Source organism: Haliotis cracherodii, unplaced genomic scaffold (assembly GCF_022045235.1).
Source record: "Haliotis cracherodii isolate W230 unplaced genomic scaffold, xgHalCrac1.p SCAF_12, whole genome shotgun sequence".
NCBI classification, from domain to species: Eukaryota; Metazoa; Mollusca; class Gastropoda; order Lepetellida; family Haliotidae; genus Haliotis; species Haliotis cracherodii.
In genome coordinates, this window is record NW_027266267.1 from 1,269,241 (window position 1) to 1,295,073 (window position 25,833).

A 25,833-nucleotide genomic window follows, 5' to 3' on the forward strand; every position below is an offset into this window, starting at 1 on the left:
AGTTTCCAGGTTTCCAGGACAACTGGGATATTAAACATATGTTCTCAGATCATAACAAATTGTGAATATTCCTCAAAAGACAGCGGTCTACGGATCTACATCAAAACGTCGCCTTTTCAGTAAATTGTATCTACTTTGCCATCCGTCACCTCATAAGTAATACCTATCAACCAATTCAACATTCCTGCATCCTGAAGGACAGGGTTGAAACACGCCCACAATTTGAACCTTTAGTGCAGGTGTTCATTAACATCAAATCATAGTAAAGGAGGCAGACAATTTTATAATACCTTAATTAAAACTAGTAAAGTACTCTATATATGCTTTAAATGGCAAAGACAACTTACTGAACCTTTGGTTTTGACGGAAATATTTAATCAATGTAGAAAATATACAAGAGATATTAAATCAATAGATTTCCACTATAAATTTATACATGAGATAATGTATACAAAAGAGGAGCCTTTAGGCGTTCATTTCCATGTGATATGCTTTTTAAGTATTTATATTTATCTGTATTTTCTGGTTGATGAGACAAACAGTTGTCACAAAAGCACTCTTCAATACGGATTGTCTAGAATGGTGCCGTACTACAGTATCATATCATCGACATGAGCTGTCAAGTATTTACTCTCCAACTCTTCACTTCCTGCACGAATGACATGGGCACTGATAACAACAACTATTGCATTATATTTACACAATGTTACTTCAATGGGAACCTTGTGGTAAAATATGCAGGAACCTAGATGTCTGGCACCCTTTTCTAGTTCACTCTCGTCGAGAAAACAGGATTCACGCTTTGCACAGAGTCGTAGACAGTGTATACTGTATAGCAATTATATATTTCGTATTTGTAAACACATTAAATTCAATTTAGTCTGTTAAATAAAATGAAGTTGTAGGTGTGAGATGATCCGTTATTCGTGGATTCGTGGGTAGTGGATCATTATCCATTGGTGGTCATTTCCATACCCTCTCTTGGGTGCCACGTGTTTAATGTGATACGATGATCAGAAAATAGTGCAAAGGTGCTTCTTCGCTCAATGTGTTTGCAAGCACCACGTGCTATCCTCAACATCTATTAAGCCTTATATCAGCACAGGTGAGTTAAGCTTACGTACATACAAAAATATAACAAACAACAATACCACTACATATGTTCTGTAAACTCTGAAAGATATTCGGCCTTGCACATACAAAGCTAATAAGAGCAAAAGGTAAACATTACACACTCAAATTTCAACAATCAACCTCATTTACAGTCTCACATGGAATATATATTCGTTTGCTTTTGCCTGGCCAAGCCTAAAGTATCTCCAGTCTGGTATGATATATAAAACCTCATATGTAGAGTCTACTGCCTGAAAACAGTGGAACTTTGATGACTCTTTCACTAGGTATTTGAGATCATGGATGGGTGCATAGCATTCGGCTAACCTGCTGCAAATGCCCCTGGAAGGTGCTGGATAAGACAACGAAGTCCTTTTATGTATATCGCCTCAACCAGTTCACACACTCATGTTCATTTAGTTCCTCTGAGTCATATGAAAATCTTCACAACAACTCCCCTCAGACTTTCTTCATGGTCCCCCAGTCAGCCAGTTCTTCAGTCTGCCCTGTAAATTCCATTTGCTCACTTCCGGCTTCACTTCTGGCTTCACCTGAAAGGACCAATCAAACAGTTCACACTGCAGCCTTTCACACCTATATTTACACTCGCTTAGCTACAAAACATTCAAAGAGAAACAACAACTTCTCATATGTTCAGATCAGTTGATCTGCTGTATTTTACCCTTGGCATGACTCCGAGCTATGGGGGAAATTACACTGACATAGTCATGGTGTATCATCTGTGTATCATCTGTGTGATGAAGTGCCTCCAAGTGGATAAGAGCACCAGACTTACATGTTCACAGTTCTATATTACAGCCCTGAAGTGAATGTACCTTTAGCAGAGATGTTATGATCTTATTAACTGATCCTTTATCCAGTTCCAGTTGCTTCTCTATCTTGCCGGCCACATCGACTCTAAGAAGAGGCGGAGCTGGAGATAATTTCAATCATTATCACATCCTTGTACATAGATGAAACAATTATCATTAAATGCGTAAGCATCAATTTTGTATATAAAAAAGGGTGACATAAAACATTGAAATATTGATTTTGCTCAAAAGGAATTCATGACATTCATTCAAGATGTTCAAAATTTCTATTTAAGCATCCGGAAACGCGTATTTAATGCATTGTTAAGACATTTAAAGGTGTGTGAAAACTGATAATGGTAACATGTTAAACGTACATTGAATTTAGAGTCTAATTAAATGTTTCATTGATGTCCCATCATATATTTACACTACAAATACACCACCTCTGTATTTACTTCTCTGATTTGAAACTTACATCTTTCCTTTATCTCTGAAGTTGCTGCAGCCTGAAAAATATGAAAAATTCATCTTGTGGAACGTCTCTTGAAATTCAAGCAGGGAAGTTTTATAGTTTGTATAAAAATTAATAGAATTCCATTTCTCTCTCCCACACATAGTCCTGGTTTCGGTTCCTGAAGTTTAACTAGTAATTACAAATGCACTGTTGTATATGATATTCCTTTCTAAAACACTGTCAATCTTTCTAAAAATGACACAAATAATGGGATGAATTGCTTTGACATAAACATAAACGTTAATCCCTATACATGTAGGGATTTCGAGGAAACAGTAAGAAAAACGTACATCTTTATTTTGCCAACTTCTAGAACACCAATCAAACAGTTATTTGGAATCAATAAGACCGTTTTGAGTTTCCACAATGACATTGAAATGGTGACACAGATGTTGAAATACTTAACCACTGTACTAATTATTAAGTAAATAAGAAGCAGTGAGAATATACTGGTGATCACCAAGTCACATTTTGTATCACAGTGTCTTGTAGTTATCACAATGATCCAGATAAACCAGTAACTGAAGCCATTAATATAGGACCGTGAAACCTACAATATTTCAGAGGAAGAAATATACACGTTTGACAAGCTCAGTCTAAGAGATATGATTTATAACAAAAAGCACAATATCCGAGATCGCGTGATTTTCGTTACCCTTTGTTCCTGGCCAAGATATTTCAGCACCTCATCAAGTATTCGATTTAGTTTTCCTGGTGGCAACTTGAACTTCTCCTCCACCTTCTCTTGCAAAGCAGTTGTTTCTGTCTTCATTTCTTCCTGTATCTTCTGTAATCTGGCTGAAATTGCCAGTTTAGAGAGGTTTTATCTAGTGACGAATCTATATTTAGAAACTGTACCTTCAGGATAATTATTACTGTGAACATTGATATGCATACAACGTGACATACCCATATGTGGTTAATCTGGAAATATGTTAGTCTAGATGATTACAGAGAACCTTACTGGCAGGATTAATGGGGCTTTATGGTTAATACTCACGTATGCCTTCGAGCTTTATGTCGCCTCCAGTCCTGGAATGTATAAAGAGTTATATCCTGACTCCAAGAACAAGAGTAAAGCTGAAGAGTTGAAGGATTAAAATAAATTATTATATGGAGCTCTTTTGCTTTAATGAACTAGAAAAACACAAACCATCAATTTAATGTCATCAACAAAGTTGGTAGATGTACCTGTTAGCTGTTCTTACAGACCCTAAATTTCAGCAAAGACGTAATCTGTGACCGTGATCACAATCTAGCTGCTGAAACCATTGATGAACTTATATCAGAAGTTCACAGTCAAATGATATGCAATTCGCAAAGACAGTTGTGTGTTTCCATCCAGCACATACATTTTGATTTTTTATACAATAGCTGCACCAAGTTTCTATTAAAGTTGGTTGTTTCTCACTGCCTGTGGACTACTCACTGTTTCAAATGTCAGACAGCTGGACAGAATACATGTACAGGTTCGGTGACTTGCTTCAAATGTGGTGATGTTAATCTTGATGGAAATACATGGAAACATCTGAATTTCTCTAACTGTCAAGGTGATCATACGTCATCTTCAACTGACTGCATTGAATACAAGTATCAGTCCATTGTGAAAAAAGTTCTATGTGAACAAAAGATCAGCAAAAACACAATCTATATGGACAAGAAGGTATCCCCTCACATGAGTACTAGTGGTCGTACAAGTGGCCATTCTCCCCAAAACAAAGTCTGGTGTCGTTCCCCTGTTACCACCTTCAAGCACAAATTTAATTCAGTAGAATTGCAGAGGTATACTTTTTAATTGAAGATTATAAGGCGTCGGCAATCTGTTTTCAAGAAACGCATTGTAAACATACTGATCTAGACACATTTTACAACTGCACAAGTTGTATGTCATGTAGTCTCTCGCGGCGTTGCTTAGTAACAGCCTCCATCTTGTACTCATCTCTCTGAGAATATATCCTCATCTTCATCTGCAGTCTGATCTTCAGAATCTATATGATTAGCTGCATCCTGCATCATGTAAACGGGCAATCCACTTTATTTGGAAGTACAAATACAAGCCAAAAGGGGAAAGTCATTGAGCATTTTATTTATAATAATAACTTATGTATATTTAATGATGATTCAAGCACCTATTTACATCCTGCCACTGGAAGTTTATCTGCCCTTGATCTGTCCCTCACAGACTTCGATGTGTACATTGAACTTGAATGTTTTTCCCATGACAACCTTTTTGGAAGTGATCGCCTCCCAACTGTCCTAAAAGCTGTAAGACCGGATGATGACCCACCTTCATAACAACTGAATTTTACCAAGGCCAACTGGTCCTTGTGTGAAAAGTTATGTGCTGCAAAATTTAAACCTGATAATTTCATAAATGTACCAGATCACATCCAGTTCTTTTCAGCTCAATCAAATACAATTGCTGACCAAACAATTTCTAAATCCTCTGCCAATCCTAATATCCAAAGGGGTGGTCGGGTAGCCTAGTGGTCAAAACGTTCACGTTTCTTGCCAAAGACCCAGGTTCGATTCCTGACATTGGTACAATGTGTGAAGCCCATTTCTCGTGTCCCCCGCCGTGATATTGCTGGAATATTTCTAAAAGCAGCATAAAACATACTCACTCACCTAATATGCATAATCTATATATTAATACTGAATTCAAACAAGCAAGAAAGTGTTGGAAGACAGTGGATAATATTTCCGCCGACATCCCACAGTTCACAATTTTAAAAATTGCTAGTTCCAAGGCACGAAGTGCTTATAAGCGAAATAAGCAACAATCATGTAGGAACTGTCTCCAAACATTAATTCACGCACGTCCATGTCTAAAGTATGGAACGTGGTTAAAACATAGAAGGCGAATGTTCAAAATCTTCTGTAAACCATCTTAAAGATGGTGACACATTAATAACTGATAAATCTGGAATTGCAAATAAACGTGGTGACATTCTTGCCAAACATTCTTCATCATCAAATGATGTCCCTGTGTTTCAGAGATATCAGAAACAACAGGGAACGAAAAAAAGTAAATTTTGTTTATGTTAACGGTAAAGATGGCAATGAAGTATTTCATTGCATTAACTACACACCGCATTGAGCAGGCTCATGACACTGCTTAAGGTGATCGCAACATCCATTGTCAATTACCGAATAATGCCCTGAGACACTTTTAGATATATTTGACCAATTATGGAATTTTTCTCCTTCCTGCCCGGGATCATACAGATCCCTCAAATTGCAAACCATGAAACGAATGGTGAATAATTGATTGGTTTGGTATATGGAAAGAGATTATCATGTTACAAATATTTAATGTAGTTTCCGTCAAAATAAAAATAATATTGATCGTTTGGTACGATTATTATCCTTTGTAAAAAAAATATATTGTCAACAAACATCAAATAGTGTCAATATTTTTCGGTCGGGAGAGAGCTTATAAACTACTTGGAAGCATTTCATTCTGAATTGTGTACATGATTGGAGAGGTCGTTTGCCCCTTTTATATCACAGTTCTTAACAGACAGACAATTACAAGTCCAAAACCAGGATTAGGCTGTCCCGCAAGCAGGATTTTGTCTCTCACTTTATTCTATTTAAAACAAATAGTCTGCCAAAAGTTTTAAGTGAGTCAGTAGATGGGTCACCTTTCGTGGATGATTTTAATTATTATTGTGGTAGAAATATGCACACAATAGAGAGGCACAAAATCTGTCTGAATAAAATTCACAAATGGTCTCTTGAAAACGGGTATAAAATTCCTAAATCAAGAACAAATTCGATACATTTCTGCAGCAAATATAAGCCGCATTTCGAATGGCACCCGTATGAAAGTTGCAAAGGATGCCAAGTTCTTGAGATTTATCGTTCAACATTTTTATCCCCCCGGCATATAATGCGGGGGGATATAGCGATCAGCCAGTATGCCTGTCCGTCCGTCCGTCCGTCTGTCCGTCCGTCCGTCCGTCCGTCCGTCTGTCCGTTCGTCCGTCTGTCCGTCCGTCCGTAATCATTCCCTTTTCCGGGCAGAATTCCAAAACCATTCAGTGTATTTGATCGAAACTTGGCAAATCTATCAGGCACATACTGAAGTGGTGCCTTTTGATATTTTGGGATTTTTCTAATTTTTATTTTTTACAATTTTTATGGAAAGAAGTTGGACCTAGACTCAATTGGGGAACGCGTTTCCGGGCCAGCATTCGAAAACCATTCAGTGGGTAAACAATGTATGCTTCATAAAGAACATTCAACTGTTAACTCATTACATACAGAATTGCACATTTACTAGTGGTTACTTTACAGACAGCTGCCGGGGGGGGGGGGGGGGGATATGTCATCTTTCTGATGACTCTTGTTACTTCATATTTAAATGCCTCAAAGCAAAACGACCGAAGGCTCTTGATTTCTTAAAAATCGTTTCTTATTCAAAATGGGGAGGGGATCAGACAACCCTCTTGCATTTGTACAGGTCACTGGTCCGCTCTAAACTTAATTATGGCTCCATCTTCTTTAGTTGAGCATGCAAAATTAGTTTACCAAATCTAGACACTATCCATCATCAAGACCTGAGGCTCTGCCTATCTTCCTTTCGAGTCTGTATGTGGAGGCATTTGAGCTATCCCTTAAGCAACGCCGTCTGCAATTATCCTTAAATTACATCACCAAATTATATACTAATCATGCCATTTCGTCTTCTAATATTAAACTTCAAGATGAAGCTCCAACTCAACGTTTCTCACATTGGCCTCACAATAACAAAACTAAAGAAATCAGAACCAACCAACTATTTCACCAACAAGAATTCAATCAATTAAGAAATATCGATGACACGTATCAATCTATATTTACAGATGGATCAAAAGCTGCACTCACCAAATCTGTGACACCACTTATTTCCTTACAGCGATCATAAACATGTGACCAGATGTTCCCGAACTTATGGAAAACAATTTGGACACTCAATCAAGTACATTACATCGAATCAAACCAACTATCGGTTACACCTTCTTGGGTTGTCAGTCCAGATTTGAAAGGGTAGTAATGGGATGATATCATACAATCAACCACAGTTTTAATTATTTGAGTTACCAAGAATAATTTCACAACACATGAAATTCACAATGAACAGTTATAACATTGGACAGAGTATATATTATTTTTGCACCGGTATTCTATACAGCTATGCATGCAGTCAATAAGGTGTGCACAAGGCTACACACGACGATTTTACTTACTTTCACAATACAGAATGAAGATAATAACGAGTATATTAATCTCGGTTTTCCTACAGGAATGAATCAGGCCACTAGGTCATGTACGTAAGACAAGAATAAAAATTATAAGACGGAAACTAACATCTCTCGAACTCGGTCTGGAACCGGCAATGCTTCTTACCCAGCTTCTCTCGATTTACAACAACTGATGTAACTGTCAACACAGTGACATCATACTGGAAGAAGTCTCTCGACTCAAGGATACGGTCGGTGGAACGTGGAAAATTGCATTCCACCAGTGACAGAAGTTATTTTACTTCAAGGAATGCAAGGTGGATTTAAGCCATTATGCTACAAGAAGTAGAACGTGGAACGCAAAACACTGAAATGAACCCATGCCACTTCACTCAATATATTTGCTAACATCAAAGAGTTCGCGTTTTATTTAGTCATGCTAGATAAACATACTGTGCTTTCAATGTTCGAAATGCAGTATGTTTTTTCTCATGAAGTTAGTTTGATGGCTAAACTCTCTGCATATAATCGCCAGCAGCAGAAGGGACGGTGCAAATCCTGCTGTGGTACCGTGCAGGCAGCAGATGTACTTTAAGTGCCCACAGCCCCTAGCATAGTGGCCTCATTTTGGTTGCTGGCGATCTATAGCCCGTTTTTATAGTTCTTCTTTTCAACGTTTTCTCAACTAGTTCTTAAATCGAAACTGTGATACTCTAGTTGTGAAACAGTTCGTGTTACAAATTCTCGTCAAGAACTCACTTGTCATCTTGGTTGTCCTTGTCCCCTTGCTTTCTGGAACCACCAACACCACCGTTGTCCTTGTCTTTGTTCTCCTGGTCCCTGGCACCACCAACACCACCGTTGTTCTTGTCTTTGTCCTCTGGTTTGCTACCATCACTAACCATAAGTTTGTCTTTTACCATGTGGTTGCTAGGATCACTAGCAGTAGGGTTGTCCTTGTCCGTTTGGTTGCTGGCATCACTAACAGTTTGGTTGTCCTTGTCCGTTTGGTTGCTAGCATCACAAACAGTTGGGTTGTCCTTGTCCGTTTGGTTGCTGGTATCACTAACAGTTAGGTAATCCTTGTCCGTTTGGTTGCTAGCATCACAAACAGTTGGGTTGTCCTTGTCCGTTTGGTTGCTGGCATCACTAACAGTAGGGTTATCCTTGTCCGTTTGGTTGCTAGTATCACTAACAGTTAGGTAATCCTTGTCCGTTTGGTTGCTGGCATCACTAACAGTTGGGTTGTCCATGTCTGTTTGGTTGCTGGCATCACTAACAGTTGGGTTGTCCTTGTCCGTTTGGCTGCTAGCATCACAAACAGTTGGTTTGTGCTTGTCTTCTTGGTTGCTAGCATCACAAACCTAACAAATATATAAATATAAATATAAATAAAGCAATAAACTATTGCTGTGAATTTATAATACAAAGTGAACTGACCACTTTTATATTACACATATCCTAGTTGATTTGTGACTTGTACATACCTTAAAACCATATTTGTCCACAAGGATATGTCCAAGTGTTTCAAATGTGTCTCTGTTAACTTGTGTATCAAGATGTCCAGATGTTATAAGGAGCTTGCCTCTGTGCGTAAACATCAACTCACAGGCTGGTATGAAGCCACGGTCATACCGCTGTGGCATGGAAAAGGCAGTAAAGAGAATAAAATCCCTACAGCTGGGATTATCTGAAATGAAAGATCAATGCCTGATATCTTGTAAACTATATATTAATTACGCTTCTATTAATATGTTCTCTTTGGCATAATCTATAAAATTTACAAACGATCAAAATGGTATCTTTGTGATGCTTGAACTTATGCCTATTCTGTAGTCCTCTCTCAACGTGATTGACTTCAGGCCTCAATACAGAGTAACTGTACATGTTAAACAGACGAGACGTATTCAATTGCACTCCCCCGTGGGGAACTGGAGTAGAATGTGTCACCTGCACGCCATTGCTGGTCGTTACAGGAGACCGAATTGGGCAACCTGTTTTCCGTGGGTTGAGACCCTGTGTTGGTGGAGGATGGGATTATGGTTTTTGAGGGGACTGGTTCCAGGAATAGTGTTCCTGTGCCCAAACAGCACTTTGACCCTTACTTCACAAAGATGAATGGTAGGATGTGCCCGGTCATGCCAAGCCCAGGGCATCTCACTTTTCTTGCTCCAGCACTATTTGGCTTGGAAGTTTATACATGAGAATAATAACATATATATAATCACTATTTTTGTTTTGTTTCTTTCAATCCACAGATTGAAAAGCAGTATTGATACGATTTTGAGAGTCTGGACAACACTCCACTGAATGACCATCTTCGAGTGTTCTACGCAATGGCCAGGAGGACGTTACTCCAAATCAACACTTGAGAGCACCTTTGTTAGGGCGTGAGTAGTTGAGGGCAGCGGTCATGAACCGCTCCTGGATTGTGTCGATGATGTCACTTCCGGTTTCGGTTTGCGCAGGGCATTGTGGGTCATGCGTGCCCATACAAGATGGCTACATATCCTTTACAAATATGACAGAGCGCTGAATAATAAGATTTACAATGCAGTATTCAAACTGTTACTATTGGAGTTAATTATATGACACAGGTATTCCCTTGAAAATGGAATCACGTTTCTTACCAGCAAGAAATACATATTTTGCTAAATTGTTGCAAATACTTTGATTAGTCGAGCTGAATAATAAGGACGTTTGCATGGAGACATGAATGACAGTACGCATGTAAACATACTCCTCGGTGTGGATGAACGAATGACAACGGTACAATCATATGAATAAACGGGTGTTTGTACGGAGACACGACATGTCTGTGCATGTCGATTCACCTTTAGAAATTCAGGCAACACCTTTAGAATTCCACAACATGATCGTAGCGCTAAGGTGATCGCCACTCACCTACTGTAACTTAGACAAACGACTGTCATTGCACTACAATGCGATCGCCTTGTGGAACGAAACTTTACATCTCAGTTTACGATCACATCATCACACACGATGACATGATTTGTGGAATGTTGTTGCAAGATCCTTCGCCGATATGATGACAACCTAGCAACAAAGTTGCTGGGTCGTCGACTGTGTATTATAATCTCGTCTCAGTGATCTATCATCTCCACACGCAATCGCCACACCAGTCAGTGTCCTGTCAGGAGACAGGTGGCAGGCCATCCGTACCTTTGCACCACAGCACCTACATGGGTGAAGAAGTAATCTTCTTCTTCTCCAAAAAGGTCCGTTTCAGGGCCATCCATCTCTACCTCACCACCCACCCACCAAAACAACAAACAAAAACAATCCTCTTCCTACTCCTCCTCCTCCTCCTCCTCCCTCCTCCCGCCTTCCCGCCCTCTCTCCTCCCTCCCTCTTGGAGGCCCCATGCCGCCATCTTGGAAGGAGATATGGCCACTCGGAAGAGGACGTGCCGCCATCTTGGAGGCGCACGCCTCACGGAAACGTAAATGCCGCAATCTTGGATGAGCGCGTCATCGGAAATGGAAGTGACGCCATCTTGGATGAGCATGCACCACTGCTGAGGGTGTTGTTGCTGCTACGACTGCTTTTGCTGCTGCGTGGAGTGCATCAAAGAGTTCTGTTAGTGAGGGTGTTGCTGCTGGTGCTTCTGTTGCTGTGAGGGTGGTGGCTGCCACTGCTGTTGCCACTGCTGGTGCCACTGGTTTTGGTGTGGGTGCTGTTGATGAGGGTGCTGTGGTGGTTGCCCCTGGTTTTGGTGTGGATGCTGCTGCATCTGAGGTGTCCATCTGTGATGGTGGTGATGGTGGTGGTGACTGTGCTGAGGTTAGTCCTGTTTACGACCGTGATGAGTTCTGCTGTTGCTGCTTCTACTGCTGCGGGTGTATCGGCTGTGGCTGTTGCTACCGCCCAGGATAGTGCTGAGGCGAATGTTTCTGTTGCTGCTGCTTCTCGGGGTGTCCCCTTCGATGCCCTCACACCTGCCGCGCATTGCGTCATCTTTACTGCATAGATGAATACTTTTAGTGAGGGTGTTGTTGCTGCGTCTGCGGCTGCATCTTCTTCTGCCTGTGTGGTGGCTGCTTCTGCTGCTGCTGCGGGTGTTGTTGTTGGTGTTGTCTGCGACGAGTACTGCTGCAGCAATGGTGCATGTGAGGTTACTGTTTCAACGAGTGCTGCTTCTGCTGCTTCTATTGCTGCAGCTGTTGCTGCGACTGATGCTAGTATCGCTGTCCATAGTGCTGAGTCGAGTTGTTGTGTGCTTCTGAGGGTTTTGTTGATGCTTCTATTGCTGCAGCTGTTGCTGCGACTGATGCTAGTATCGCTGTCCATAGTGCTGAGTCGAGTTGTTGTGTGCTTCTGAGGGTTTTGTTGTTAGTATGGGTGCTGCGTTTGCAGCGTCAGCACCCGTTGTTGTCATACAGGGGTAGTAGCCAGAACATGATGGTGTTTTTGTTTGGACCGTTCAGTGAAAAGTGATGGCAAGTGAACCCTGGTCGTATTTAAAGGCACTGACACCCTGCTTCCTCAGTGGTGGAAAATCCGACCTTCTCATTGCCTGGTTTCTGTCCCACATCTAGTCGTCTCTGAACCCAAAGGGGAGCGTATCTACAGGCAGCCCTGTGGTTTCGTTGTAGACGATGCGTTGCTTGTCGTAAACGGTGCTGTAGTCCTTTTGGGTGGGTCGGGTCACAAGAGCGTTCCCAGGCCGAGGTCCTTTACGAATGATCTGATGAGGGTAATCCAAGCTGATTTTCTCCCCTCCTTCCCAGGCCGTTGTCCCCGTATCAGTCCTTTCATGGTGTCAAAGTTGAGGTGATGTTGGTTTCTGTAATTCAAAGTGAACCCTCGGACTTTGCAGGTCGCGCGTTCCAGCTGGTCTGGGATTCATTAACTCATAGCCATAGTTTTTTGGGCCTCCTGACACAAACGTCTTGATGTTGTTTCCGTCCAGTTCGTCTGTAAACTCACCTAACGAATGGTCCAGCTCTGGATTCATGTCGTGGGGTAGATGAATGTAAATGATGCTGTCCGTATGAAAGAACAAGACCTTGCGACCCACCAGGACGAGGGTCTCGTACAGCTTGAGGCGTGCTTGTGCAGTGACCCAAGCAGCTATGGGGACATTGAAATGAGAATGAGGGGTTTGGAATTCTTCCTCGAGGGTATAGGTCACTTCCACCATGTGTTCATTGATGACGGTGACATCCTCGATGGTATTTTGTTCATCCCTCAACAAGGCAAAGCACTGCGCAGGATCGTTCATATAGACGTTCTGACTAAAGACTAACCGCTTGCCCCAGAGCTAACTTGCCCCAGAGCAAATTAAGAAAGAGCTTGGCAATAGTGCGAAGTCCTGGGTTCTTCTCGATGCAATCCTTGTCCAACTGAATGCCTTCTTTGTCATAGATCTCCTGGATGTAAGCATTGTTATCGGTACAACCCTCGGAGTATCCACTGGCTTCGAGCTTCTCCTTGAAATGATGGTCGATATAGGTGTCAAGGAGTCCTTCTTGCTGGGTGTCGGGGTCATGCTGTGCAAAGGTGTCGAAATGCCACACGTCGAAGATCTGAAGCACCTTGTAACTATACTTCTTCACGGCTTCATGGAGTTCTACAGTGCCATACGTGCCCACTCAAGACCTCTCTTCGGCCGTGTGCTTGCAGGTGAGTCTGACCGGGTATCGGCACACGTGCGGCACAAAGGACAGAGCAGTTTACCACCCGATCTGTAGGGTAGTAGGTGATGGGAGAGTCGTTTCAGGGGTAGGACACGACATTGGATAAGTCCTTTCACCTCAAACAACGTGTCCACAGGTGGTTGATGGATAAGGGTGTTGGTTCAAGAGACTCAGGCGGTAGCGGATGTCAGTATAACGTGCTCCCATCTACGTGCCCAGGACGGGATGTGGTCTTGTGACATTTCTGACACCCAGGAATTCATAGATGGTGCCTGTCGCTGGATCGTAGCCATCCACACTGTACTGATGTTTACCGTCTTCACATGTGAACTCTTTTTCACCTCCATTCGTGGCGTTCTGGAGGTGCAGGTTGGGGTCAGTCTCCATGAAATAACTTAACCAGTTCATACAGGCCTGGGAATAGTTTCTCTTGGTAGACTTGAGGTGGAAGAATGGCTATGGTATCGGGTTTCAGATCGTGCTTTCGGATGGATTTCATGGTGAATGCAGCGGCTGCCATAACCTCTACAAAGAGATCCATGCAAACTGTCCTGATGGCGTTCTGTCGGAAAATCTGTCTGAGACGCATCCCCGTCTCAAAATGTTGACATCACTCTGACAGTAGGCTAAGAGTTCTTCTTGCAAGTGAAACAAGGCTCCTTCTTGAACTTTCTTGGTATGCCACTGGAGGAAGTCTGCGCGTTCTGCGGGACACATGCCATTGGGATCATACATGACGGCTGGTGGATAGAGACCTCTGTAGGTCTGGTTGGCTTCGGTATTGAAAAAGTGTGGAAAATAACCTTTCTTCAGTTCATTCAGTCAAAAGGTCTTTGAAAATGATTTCAGTGGGTAGGGTATGAAATTCAAACTGTCTTCGAAAAACAATCGTCCCAGGGTCACCTGTAAAATTTGTTGTCCATTCCAAATCTTGGTGAGGAGATTCAGCAGATGATGGTACAGGCCTTTCAGGATCAAGTGCAGATCATAGGACCGTGCATTATGTGCCATCACATAAATGAGTTCCTCCTTCTTGACAGTGGTGTCCTCTGTCTTCTTTGTCTCCTTCCCCTTTTCCTCCAGCGGGGTGGGCGAGTCCACCTCCCCCTTGCCCTCCTCCTCCTCCTGGGGTGATGGACGTCGCTGACGTTTTGTTGGTGAATGAGTTGAGAGAGTTCCATCCTGTTTTCTTTAGCGTGTGCTGACCTCCTCCTCCTCTTGGTTCTTCTTCTTGGCTTTTTCAGCCAGAGTTGTCAACCAAACACACACATCGCGTCGCGTGGTGGGGCCTCGAAACATGATCTCGTGGCTGGGACCATAACCTTCATCCCTCCATGGACAGTGTTTGCACAAAGCCTTGGTCGCTTCACCGATGCATCGTCCACATCCTAACTGCACCACACACAAATTAAGGATGTGCTCCTCCATGTCTTGCATGCATTTTAAATCATAGAAAACGTATTTGACGCTGTCTCGTCGTTTTGGTTGTAGCATTTTCCTTCCCCCCCTCTTCCTCACCCTCATCCCCTCGATGGAGGCGAAATTTTGATTCGATTCGCTGAACCAGACATCTCTCCATCACATTTGAAGCAAAACCCTTTGACGATATCTATGCGTTGTTGTTGACGTGTTGTCGATTCAATATGATGCGTCGAACAGAACCTTCTACTGTTAAACAGTTTTATACAGTCTGTTTGGAGATTCTGCGCAGCACGGATGTTGGGGTGTCTGTTGTCGACCTTTCATGTAGGTGATCCATTCTGTTGAAACCGATCTCAGAGCCTTCTGATGGTGCTGGGCGATACATTGAAAACCATGGCTACAGCTGATCGGGATTCCTGTTCCTGCGAGCAGCCTATGACGTTGTTTCTTTGCACTTCTGATAATCTTGGATTGACGCAGATGATGCAATCAAAAACCCTGCACTTTAACCAAATGGTCAATGGCAAGTCTATTTTTTCCAAAACCCCATTGTATATTTGTTATGAGATTATTTGTTTATAAGTACCATATTAATCTGGTGTTATGTGTCGATTCCCATATTGAATCAGTATGTTAACCCAGAAATCTGTAGGTAATAGAACTGAGAGTGAAACCAACAAACAACCAACAAATGGTATGCATATGCATGCAATCAACAAATGAATTACAACATTAACTAGGTTTACAAATCAATACAAACTACTGCAGAGTCATAACAATTACAATAGGGTCGAAGTACAATATTCAATGACAATATAACATGTGATAGTGGTGATCAGTATCAAGCACATAAAAAAAGAAAAAAGTCAGTGATCATATCCTACTCAACAAAAGAAATGCAATACGGATAATTTTGGCCATAAAAGCAAAATTAGCAAACCAAGAGGTGCAAAATGAACAGTTTTAATGTGACAAATTCCCAAGCTCAACATGATCAACAAACCATTAGTCGGGAAACACGCACCCATTGCACCCAGTACATTAACAAAAGGCCCATGGAGCTGCACGTGCGCTTTTAATCATAGAATATGTGTTGTTTTAATGTTTGGCTAAATTTGCCAACAATCGCCAACACCTAAAGAGATGATGTAAATTCTGGTGGGGTTCATATAGGTAGCAAAGGTATTGTAAGCACCCATGGTGATCTACAATCAGTTGCTGGCGATCTATAAAGCATTTTCATAAATAATAGTTTATTTTTACATGCTCGCAAACCTGCTTTCAATAAATAATTGAAGGTATTTAGAAGTGATACACATAAAGAATAATTACATGCTTACTCCTTCACCAATGAATGGTATGAGGCAGAGAGCATTTATGTGCACATGTACATGTAAGAACAACACAAGTCATAAGATAACAAAAGGTGGAAAGTTAACAAGTGAGCCAATAACGACATTAATTTGTATATACTCGGAAACGTTGTGTTGCTCATAATACAGAAGTTACCATCCATACATTCTCTTCCTTAGTTTTATATAAGTCTGTGATATTCTAGGTATTGTACTGTCCTTCGACGATAGGTTTTTAAACAGTCTAAATTTATTGATTATTGATTTTTACCATTTTGTCGCGTTACAATATGGCTGTAATACTGGCGTCTGGACGTTACATTTTAACTCACTCACCCACTCCATCTGCACTCGTCATCCATACAGTTGTCGCTGACAAAAAGTCTTACATTTATCAAGGGACTGTAGAACCACTTCATCAAATTCATCGTTCGGTCTGCCTTGAGGCTGGAATATCACAATGAGGGGCGGTGAAACAGTGGAGGACAGTTCCCTGTTCAGCTCAACATGGAGTGACAGCTGGTGCATGAAAGACTTCTTGAGTTTGTTATCATAACGTGTGCTGGGCAGAATATGAAGCGGCAGTGACATATCTGGAACATATTGAATGATTCTTAAAACCAACATTTGCAGAACATTTTAATGTCGTAATACCGTAAGAAATACATACATGTTTATGTATATTGATGACATCTTTCTATTCGAATTTAATCATCAGAATTAAGACATTAATAATTGTTCCACAAGATAATATCACATACTTTGATGTATCTATGCATCACTAAGATTCAAAGAAGGGCATGTTTAATGATGTCTGGTTTGGTTTGGTTTCCTGTGTTCCTTTGAAACTGTGATAATCTAGTTATAATACTGTTCACTGATGTGACTGGGTTCGTTTCAGTCTAAATATATTTATTATTTATGTATAAGACGGAAGTTAAATTTCACTCACTCACTCACTCCCTTGACTTTTAGCTGACAGAAATCTGACGAAAATCATATTAATTCTTGTCCACATACTAGCAGAAGTGCATTTTTCTGAACATGATTTGCACAAGTAAATCACTTTATTTAGAAAAAGTAATATATGTATTCATATATGCTATGATTATATGTATTTATTGTTTATGCATAAGTTCTCTTCTCGATGTGGTTAAAAGACGGAAGTTAAATTTCACTCACTCACTCACTCCTTTGATTTCTAGCTGACAGAAATCTGACGAAAATCAAATTAATGCTTGTCCACATACTAGCAGAACTGCATCACTGTATATATATATATATATATATATATATATATATATATATATATATATATATATATATATATATATACACACACGTATACATACATACATACATATATACACGTATACATACATACATATACATACATATATGTCATACCCACATAAAGAAACTGTGCACGGAGAAAATATAGATATAAGGGCACACCGTTCATATATGAAAGATAGGTTTGAACACAGCAATTATTGGAGACATTCAAACGCTCATGCACGTGCAATACGATATGACGTCATTGATGGGGGCCTATGGACGTGCAATGTGTTACTGCACGTGCTTCCTGTGCAGCTGTACACAGCATGTGCAACCCAAAATTCGCTGTCACTTTGGAAAGCTTGATCTGTGGTCATTCAAAAATTCAAAACTTCTCAGGCGCAGACACAAGCATATCACAAGCAAATCATGCCAAGATTGACAGCTGCACAGCGTCATGAAGCCATTGAAATGATCCTAGCGTGAATGAGGCAACAACAGGTGGCAACACATTTCCAATGCCATCGTAACACGATATCGGCATTGGTGAAGCGTTATCAGAACACAAATGACATTGCCGACAACCCACGTTCAGGACGTCCCCGAGTAACGACGCCAAGACAGGACAGATGAATTCGAGTTACACTTCTCCGACACAGGTTCCAAACGTCAGTAACGAAGTCCCAGACAATTCCTGGACTGCGCCGTATCCATCCCAACACTGTCATAAATCGTTTACGTCAGTACGGGATTTGACCACGACGCCCTGCCATACGTACCATCCTGACACACCGTCATCGAGTCAACCGTCTAAGATGGTGTCGAAATCACGTTCGCCAACCTCGAATATGGTGGAGAAATGTTGTCTTTACAGATGAATCGAGGTTCAACATTTCCCACAGGGACGGGCGCCAACGTGTCTACCGGCGTTTGGGCGAACGTTATGCACGCAACTGTATTGTGGAGAGGAATCGTTTTGGAGGTGGCTCTGTGATGATATGGGTTGGGATAACAGCACGGCACCGAACCCTTTTGTGGTTGTTCAGGGCAATCTCACTGGTGTTGGCCACAGAGATAAGATTCTGAGGCCTGTGGTCATTCCTTTCCTGCAAAGTCATGGCCCGGGATTGACATTTCAACAGGACAACGCTCGTCCTCACACGGCTAGGGTCGCAATGGATTTCCTTCACCATAACAATGTCATGTTACTGTCATGGCCTGCAATTTCTCCAGATCTCTCCCAAACAGAGCATGTGTGGGATGAAATGGAGCACCGTCTGCGTCGTCTTCCACATCCTCCAGATAACCATGCCCATTTGGTGGACTCCATGCGTCGCCGATGCACTGCTATGATACACGCACAGGGTGGTCATACCAGTTATTGACTTTGTGACTTCGTCGTTTGACCCCCTACTCCATTTTGATCTTCTGACGTCATCGTAACAGATGTTGTTCATGTCCCGTTGACATTTTCTTATGGTCCGATCATTCAGCTGCTACAGCGTCTGCATCATTTTGTTCTTGCTGTGTTGTATTTCAATCCAGAATATATTTTCTCCGTGCACAGTTTCTTTATGTGGCTAGTATATATTATCATAGCTTTAAATAAACAGTACTTACAGCGGAGCAAAACAACAATACAATTTATTATAAATCTAAAATTATCGTAGAAAGAAGCGAACGTAAAAGGAGTTATTGCTAGATTGTTATATGTTAGAGAAATATGAACTGAAGAAAACAACGTCTCCCTGTTGACAACACAGGTGTTCAGAAACAGATATGTCTTCAAAAATATTGTCACCCAACCTTGACACAAAACTGAAGATTTTCATTTCATGTTGCTTGGTTGAGAACAAATGGCATTTTGTAAGCATCCGTAGAATGATTCCAGCTCAAGTATATGAGGGACAGGAGTACATATTAGTTGGTATTGGAAATAGTATTGATATACATACCTCACCTATGCCAGCACAGACGGCTGCAGACACACCTGTATGTTCACTTGAGTTTGTCACAGCTATCTGGTTGTCACCTTGTCTCGGTTGCACACCGCCCAGCTGGAAAGAGTTGTCTTGTTTATACCGCTGACACTGGTAACATGCTTCAGTGCATGTGTGCACACCAAGCTGGTAGGACGTGTTATTCTCAAGCGGCAATACAACGTAAGTTAACATATCACCTGAGATTTGGTTTGAATTCCTTCACTAGAAAATTGTAAAAGGGAAAGACGTGTGCCTTTCCTGTAACTCAAAACAACAACACTTTACCTCATTATATATTCACAGACTATTTCTCAACAGTTACTTTTTATCTATGAACGAAGCTATAGCAGTTGCCGACTAATATTCCATTTTCGAAATACAATATGACATGTTCCTAATTGATGATATAATGATGGTGAAGCACAAAATAATTTGATATGCATTGTTTTCATGTTGTAATAAGGCAGTGGCATATGTTTAAACCACTGTGTACATTACTGTGTTAAAACGTTGTGTTGAATTTGGTTTAATTGGATAATATCAAAAAGTAAAAAGCTTCAAAACCATAACCATATTTTTAAGAAATGTCAGCTAAAAAGACATGGAATATACGTCATCTTTGCAGTGCATCAACAAAGCATGAAGAAACTTTTCGGATTGGGTAAATATTATTATACTTAACTAGATGTCATCTGAAACCACAGAAATAACAACATAGAATGCTTGCTGTCCCTGGCTGCTTTTATAATTACAGCTGTATTATCTATAATATGTGATTCACTACAACAGACAAAGAATCTTGATTCTTTTCTTTTTTTCACTCGTCTTGGCGTTCACAGTGGGAGTTTTATCATCTTACTGAACGTAAATTATGTGTGGTTGTGCGAAACAGCCATTTTGAAAGATTGTTGAAGCTTCAGGACTATCATCAGTTTTACTAAATATCTCTCATAATAACAATGCCTACCACTGGTACAATGTTAAAAATTAACTTGTGTTCATTTTACCAAACTGCAACTCGCATGTGGTTCCCTTGCAGTTTCTGCTGAAGAGGTGAGTAATAGCGACGAATTCTTACTATGTCGATTTTCTAAGTCAGAAAATAATCACTTAACCTCCGAATTCCGTCAGTATTTGTCTAGGGGAAGGAGGTAAGTTTTTAAAGTCAAACCAAATGCATATATTTTTTCTAAACTTGTATATACAGTAGGTATCAGGTTTATTATGCATAATGTATAACTTCTGGCAGAGACAATAATGTGGAATCGGTTACTTATAGTGTTTTTATGTAGGCTACTGTGCACCTATTTGCATAATCCAGAAATTTCAGCTTGTATGCACATTTGCTCCGTTATTCATTGCTTCATGTTTCATGTTGTTTTGCATCTTATGGTTTGGTTGGTCAGCTTTTGAAAATGGAGATATAATATTATACTTTTTTTTCTTTTTTTGTTATTTTAAGTTGCTGTGGTCTATTGCTCTTGTTTATCATGACTTAATCGATCAATTCTAGTCAACTCTAAGAACAGGAATAGCACACTAAGGACACATTCTGCTCCGGAGTCACAGTATAGGCAGAAACTTAAAGGTCTAAAGTATAGATAATGTTTATCATGCATGAAGAATTACATATTAAGAATTAGAAAAATTGCAAATTCAGTAATACTCGTTCTGATTAAATGTTTAATACATGGTTAGAATAGGTCGAGAGCATAGGGTGCTTTAATGGCATGGATAATGGTTCAAGCAATCAGTCACATATTTGTATCACCAAAGAAGGTTGTTTACAAGTCATAATGACATACAACTGGAACAAAACTTACTGCAGTTAACACAGACACATTGAAACAGTTAGCAGAGGCTAAAGAGGCAGCCAGGGACGAATCCAGGCGAGCAGTAGAAGAAAGGCAGCGTGCAGAAAGGGAAAAGATGGCTGCTGCTAAAGCAAAGGAAGAAGCAGATGCAAGTGCAAGACGAGCTAAACAAGCCAAAGAACAAGCCCTAATGGAAAACCAAAGGGCGAATGAGGAAAGGGAACGTGCAGAACAGGAAAGGATGGCTGCTGCTAAAGCAAAGGAAGAAGCAGATGCAAGTGCAAGACGAGCTAAACAAGCCAAAGAACAAGCCCTAATGGAAAACCAAAGGGCGAATGAGGAAAGGGAACGTGCAGAACAGGAAAGGATGGCTGCTGCTAAAGCAAAGGAAGAAGCAGATGCAAGTGCAAGACGAGCTGAACGAGCAGACAAACAAGCCCAAAAGGAAAAACAAAGAGCAAGTGTGGCGCAGGAAATGGCAAAGGAACACAGAGAGAGAGCAGAAGAGGCAAAAGCACATGCAGAGAATGAAGTAAGGAAATTAGAGAAGATGAGACAAAAGAAGGAAACTGCTGAGATAGAAAAGCAACGCCTTCTGGATGAGATGGAAGAAAAACAAAGGAGAGATGAAAAGTTTCTGGTAAGTGTGAAATCATAAAAATGTGGTATCTATGAATAGCTAAACAGATGTCCTACAGGTCATGACACATATAACACAGACATCACCAGTGAAAGTAGAGACGTCTTTAAAAAGACTTGAATGGTGCGTATAATTTGAAGTGTTTGTTATTCATATATGATGGTTTCCAAATTGACCCTGAAATTGGTCTGTACAGAAGGCTAACACTGAAATTGGTCTGTACAGATATATATATTATATTTATCTAACCAAAAGAGACAATTATATATTACAGTATCAAAACTCTGGATCCATTTGCTGTCACAGTTTGGTTTCAGAATTGTTGCAAAAGTGAGGTAACTCATGCCACAAGTAAGTGATTGCCTCAGGATATTCTCAGGACCAGCAAGCTGACAATGTAAGGATGTCATCTGTGGGATGACTCCATGCCCTGCTACACCTGCATAACATATTCCTGTACGTTTTTAAGAATTTTGATTTAACATTTTCAGCAGTTTTCGTGGGGACCAAAGAATCCAGACAGACTGAGGTGGACAACACAGGTATCGATGTTTGAAAAATATGCTTTTTACGAAACATGGGAGAGAAAACTAATATATTGTAAGAAAACTGTTATAGTGTTGAACACTTTTGGGAAGCTTATTAATATATATAAAACGATTGTATCTGTTCTTGCTTTTCAATTACGTACTCTGCAGGGTGTTGAAGAACTCCGCACAAAGTTTCTTGAACACATAAATGACAAGGAAGGAAAGCGTATACGAGGGAAGGTCCTGATATTTGGCCCTAGCGGTGCTGGAAAATCATCATTCTGCAATGGTCTGAGATCAGCTCTGAAGGATTCTGCCACACCTTCCACCTACTATGCCGTTGCTAGTCTCGACCAGTCACTAACTCAGTGTGTAAGTATATTACCTGGAAATGAATTGGATTAATATCAGATTCTCCTGACTGTCACTTGAATGAGAATCATATATGCATACTTGGAACCACCCATTGAGATGTATTGCTTTTGCAGTGATAAAGAGTGTCTTCACATAATGGTCTCTGATGATTTTAGCTGTAAGGTTGAACTTTGTTTGTCGGTTCTGATGTATTTTACCGGACTGTTACCTGTACCTCCACTGAAGAGCGTAACAATCCATATAATATTCTGGTATCGCATATCCTCAGAAATAGGTCATCATTAACATTATGGTAATTTGGGAATCATTTATTATTTCTATTTTTTCAAATATATCTGGATTGGTATAGATCCTTATACCGTTGTCAAGCAGTCTTGTCATAAGGATTTTATAGTTGTGGTAGCATTTGTAGTCAACTGTGATCATAAACCTTACAGGTCGGTAGCAGTATGAACTTAAAAAATGTTGGTGTTGTTTGAGTAAGGTATTTTTGTCTGAAAATGTTAAATTTAAGGGCAAGATGTTTCTTGTTTGCAAATTTCTAATTCAGGAACCAGCAGGGAATCTGTTTTGTTATCATGAGACATAATGCGTTGTATGTGTGAAACTGACTATGTACCAAAAGAATCAACCACAACCCGAACCAGGTGTGCAGGTGTGTTTGATCCTTTATCAGAAGTCGTCATTTTACAGTTCCAGGTGTCACAATATGGAGATCACTGGATCATTGACATGCCAGGAATATTTGAAAGCAGTGAATTTAAAACGGAGAATATTGAAGCTATTGCATGTGGCAGGGTTCCCTTTCATGCTCAGGTAAGCACTACATAGTATGATCATATCAAAACAATGGAATTTGTCAATTGGATGACCGAGGCTAGTTATTCTCTGGTATTGATGATTCATAGTTATAATAGACTTTGAAACAGTTATCAATAATCAACATTGACAATGTAGTGAGATTGATATCAATTTGTTTGCTTTCAGATTACAAAATTTCTGGAAATGAAAGACAACCTATCTCAACAAGACGCACGAAGGGATGTGTCATGTGTTGTTCTGGTTCTACACCATGCCATCACTCTGGGAGAAGAATTGAAGCGTCAGCTAAATGCCATCATACAATTAGGAGGAAAGGGTGGTAAGTCAGATAGATCTGAATGCCCAGGCCATGAAACCATGTAACATGTTAAGTTGTACGCTGTCGTGATCGTTTTATTTATTTTCTATTTTTACAAGTAACTGACTTTTCTCGGTCGTTTCTTCTCATTCAGCATCACCCAGAGAATTGTTTGTTTCTTTGAGTCTGACAACTGCTGCACATACACATGCTGAGGTCTCTATTTTCATATTGGCTTATTGGTGAATGTAAAAGGCCAAGGGCATAAAAATGGATTGAAATGAATAAAACTCCGTACATGGTCAGTGAGATATGCGCTAGGATGTTTATGTGAAGTCATTACAGTATGCTCTGGATAGTTTACTTTAATGTTACATGTTTCAGCCCTTTCTTACCACCTGGTCTTGACCAACCTGGATGAGTGTGACCCACAGTTCAAAGACACAGATAATATCCCCAAACTGTACAGTTCACCTCGAGTACAGGAAGCTGTGAAGATGATGTCAGAACAAACTGGCATTCCACCATACGCCATCAGTTATGTAAAGAATTATGTCACAGAAACAGAAACAGACACGAACACAAAGCTGCTTCACCTCAGAGCTCTTGACAGAATCCTCACTTCTACAGTTGAACAAGTGGAGAAGATGATTGATTTAAAACTTCAAGAGAAGATGTACGACGATGAGGAGGTAAACGTTGTATCTGAGGAGAGAAAAGTTGAAAGAAAAGTCTGGACCATCCGAGTTTTAACATCTGCTGCTGTGATAGGTTTATGCGCCGTGGTATATATGTTTACCCAGCAAATGTAAAATCATGACCTGCAGTGAACATGTAGGCACACCAACCCTGAGTGGCTTTATGAAGTATAGAAGTAATGTAATTCCCTCTGGAGTAAAATATGATGCTCATGGTGTCTCGGAAATACATATATAATAACTAAAGTATGTTTCTATTCATGTCAATGGAAACATCATGTTATAATTACAGGGTGTGTTGCATTATAAAAAGTTATGTATCATTGTTATGAAATCAGAGGATACACCCTCGTGGACACAAGCAGTACTGGGTAGATCACATAGATCAGACCATTTATAAAGAAAGATGCCAGTGTGTTATTTGTATTTGTCAAGAATTGCCAAATTCACTCCTTTTCCAAAATGAGTTGGCATTGAGATAGTCTCGCTCATGAGCAGGTGTTAGCAAAACGAGATCATAAACATCCAAGATGTGTTCTGGTGAAGCACTGTTACTGTTTTTAGGATGATATTGTAGTAAATATTGTAAACCTCATGACTATTTATTCAGTTATTGTTTGTGTCTCATCAATGTACAAGGGACGTTAAATAAGGTTTTCAGGTGTGGCACTAATCATAACATCAGGTTAACAAGTCTCATAACAAGTTCCAGACACAACAATAAGTTAGATGTGATGGCTTCATTCACCTAATGGCGGTCACAATCATAGATTCTCTCAAACATGAAAAACGCACTGTAATAATGTTCCAGCAAATGACATTAGCCCAACATGGAAGATGCTTCCAGGATGACGAGGACATAAAGGCTGCCACAAGGGCGTGGTTAGAGGGAAAATCTGCGGATTTCTATAAAAAAAAGTACTATTTAATGCTTGAGTGACAAATGGAATAAGTGTATTTAGGTGAATGGAGATTATATTGAAAAATAAAAGTGCAAAATATATTCTGTGACTTGGTCTTATATTGAACTTACTTATTGAACGCCCCTCGTAGGTGTGTGTAACAATGCTCACAAAAAATGAGGTAGATGATTCAATAATGGCACACATGTCGTGGCTGGTAAACTAAAAAGTATGTCGACAAGTAGAGATTTTTTACGACGCATCAAGGTTTAACTGTACAGTCGCTTGATCATACCATATGTGTACAAAACCATTGATGAAAATTTGATGTTTCATGGTTATGGTTTTGCAACTAATAGCTCATGAGAAGAAATGTTTTGATTAGAGATG

General features: G+C 40.3%; 3 protein-coding genes across 3 annotated transcripts; 1 reads left to right on the forward strand and 2 right to left on the reverse strand.

Annotated features, from left to right (window-relative positions):
• Nucleotides 1–1,583: 1,583 nt before the first annotated feature.
• On the reverse strand, nt 1,584–11,107 carry LOC139458032 (fibrinogen-binding protein-like). Its single transcript, XM_071239348.1, has 7 exons — nt 10,986–11,107; nt 8,430–9,020; nt 3,443–3,474; nt 3,098–3,240; nt 2,404–2,434; nt 1,950–2,047; nt 1,584–1,664 (listed from the first exon to the last, which is right to left on the reverse strand). The coding sequence occupies exons 1-7, from the start codon at nt 11,105–11,107 to the stop codon at nt 1,584–1,586; spliced, it is 1,098 nt and encodes a 365-aa protein (XP_071095449.1).
• A 151-nt stretch (nt 11,108–11,258) lies between these two features.
• LOC139458034 (antifreeze protein Maxi-like) lies at nt 11,259–11,981 on the reverse strand. The gene has a single exon (XM_071239349.1). The coding sequence runs from the start codon at nt 11,979–11,981 to the stop codon at nt 11,259–11,261; it is 723 nt and encodes a 240-aa protein (XP_071095450.1).
• Nucleotides 11,982–18,241: 6,260 nt separating this feature from the next.
• On the forward strand, nt 18,242–24,655 carry LOC139458035 (uncharacterized). Its single transcript, XM_071239350.1, has 7 exons — nt 18,242–18,266; nt 21,202–21,818; nt 22,310–22,360; nt 22,517–22,720; nt 23,417–23,539; nt 23,711–23,864; nt 24,228–24,655. Exons 1-7 carry the CDS (start codon nt 18,242–18,244, stop codon nt 24,653–24,655), a joined length of 1,602 nt encoding a protein of 533 aa, XP_071095451.1.
• The last annotated feature ends 1,178 nt before the right edge of the window (nt 24,656–25,833 follow it).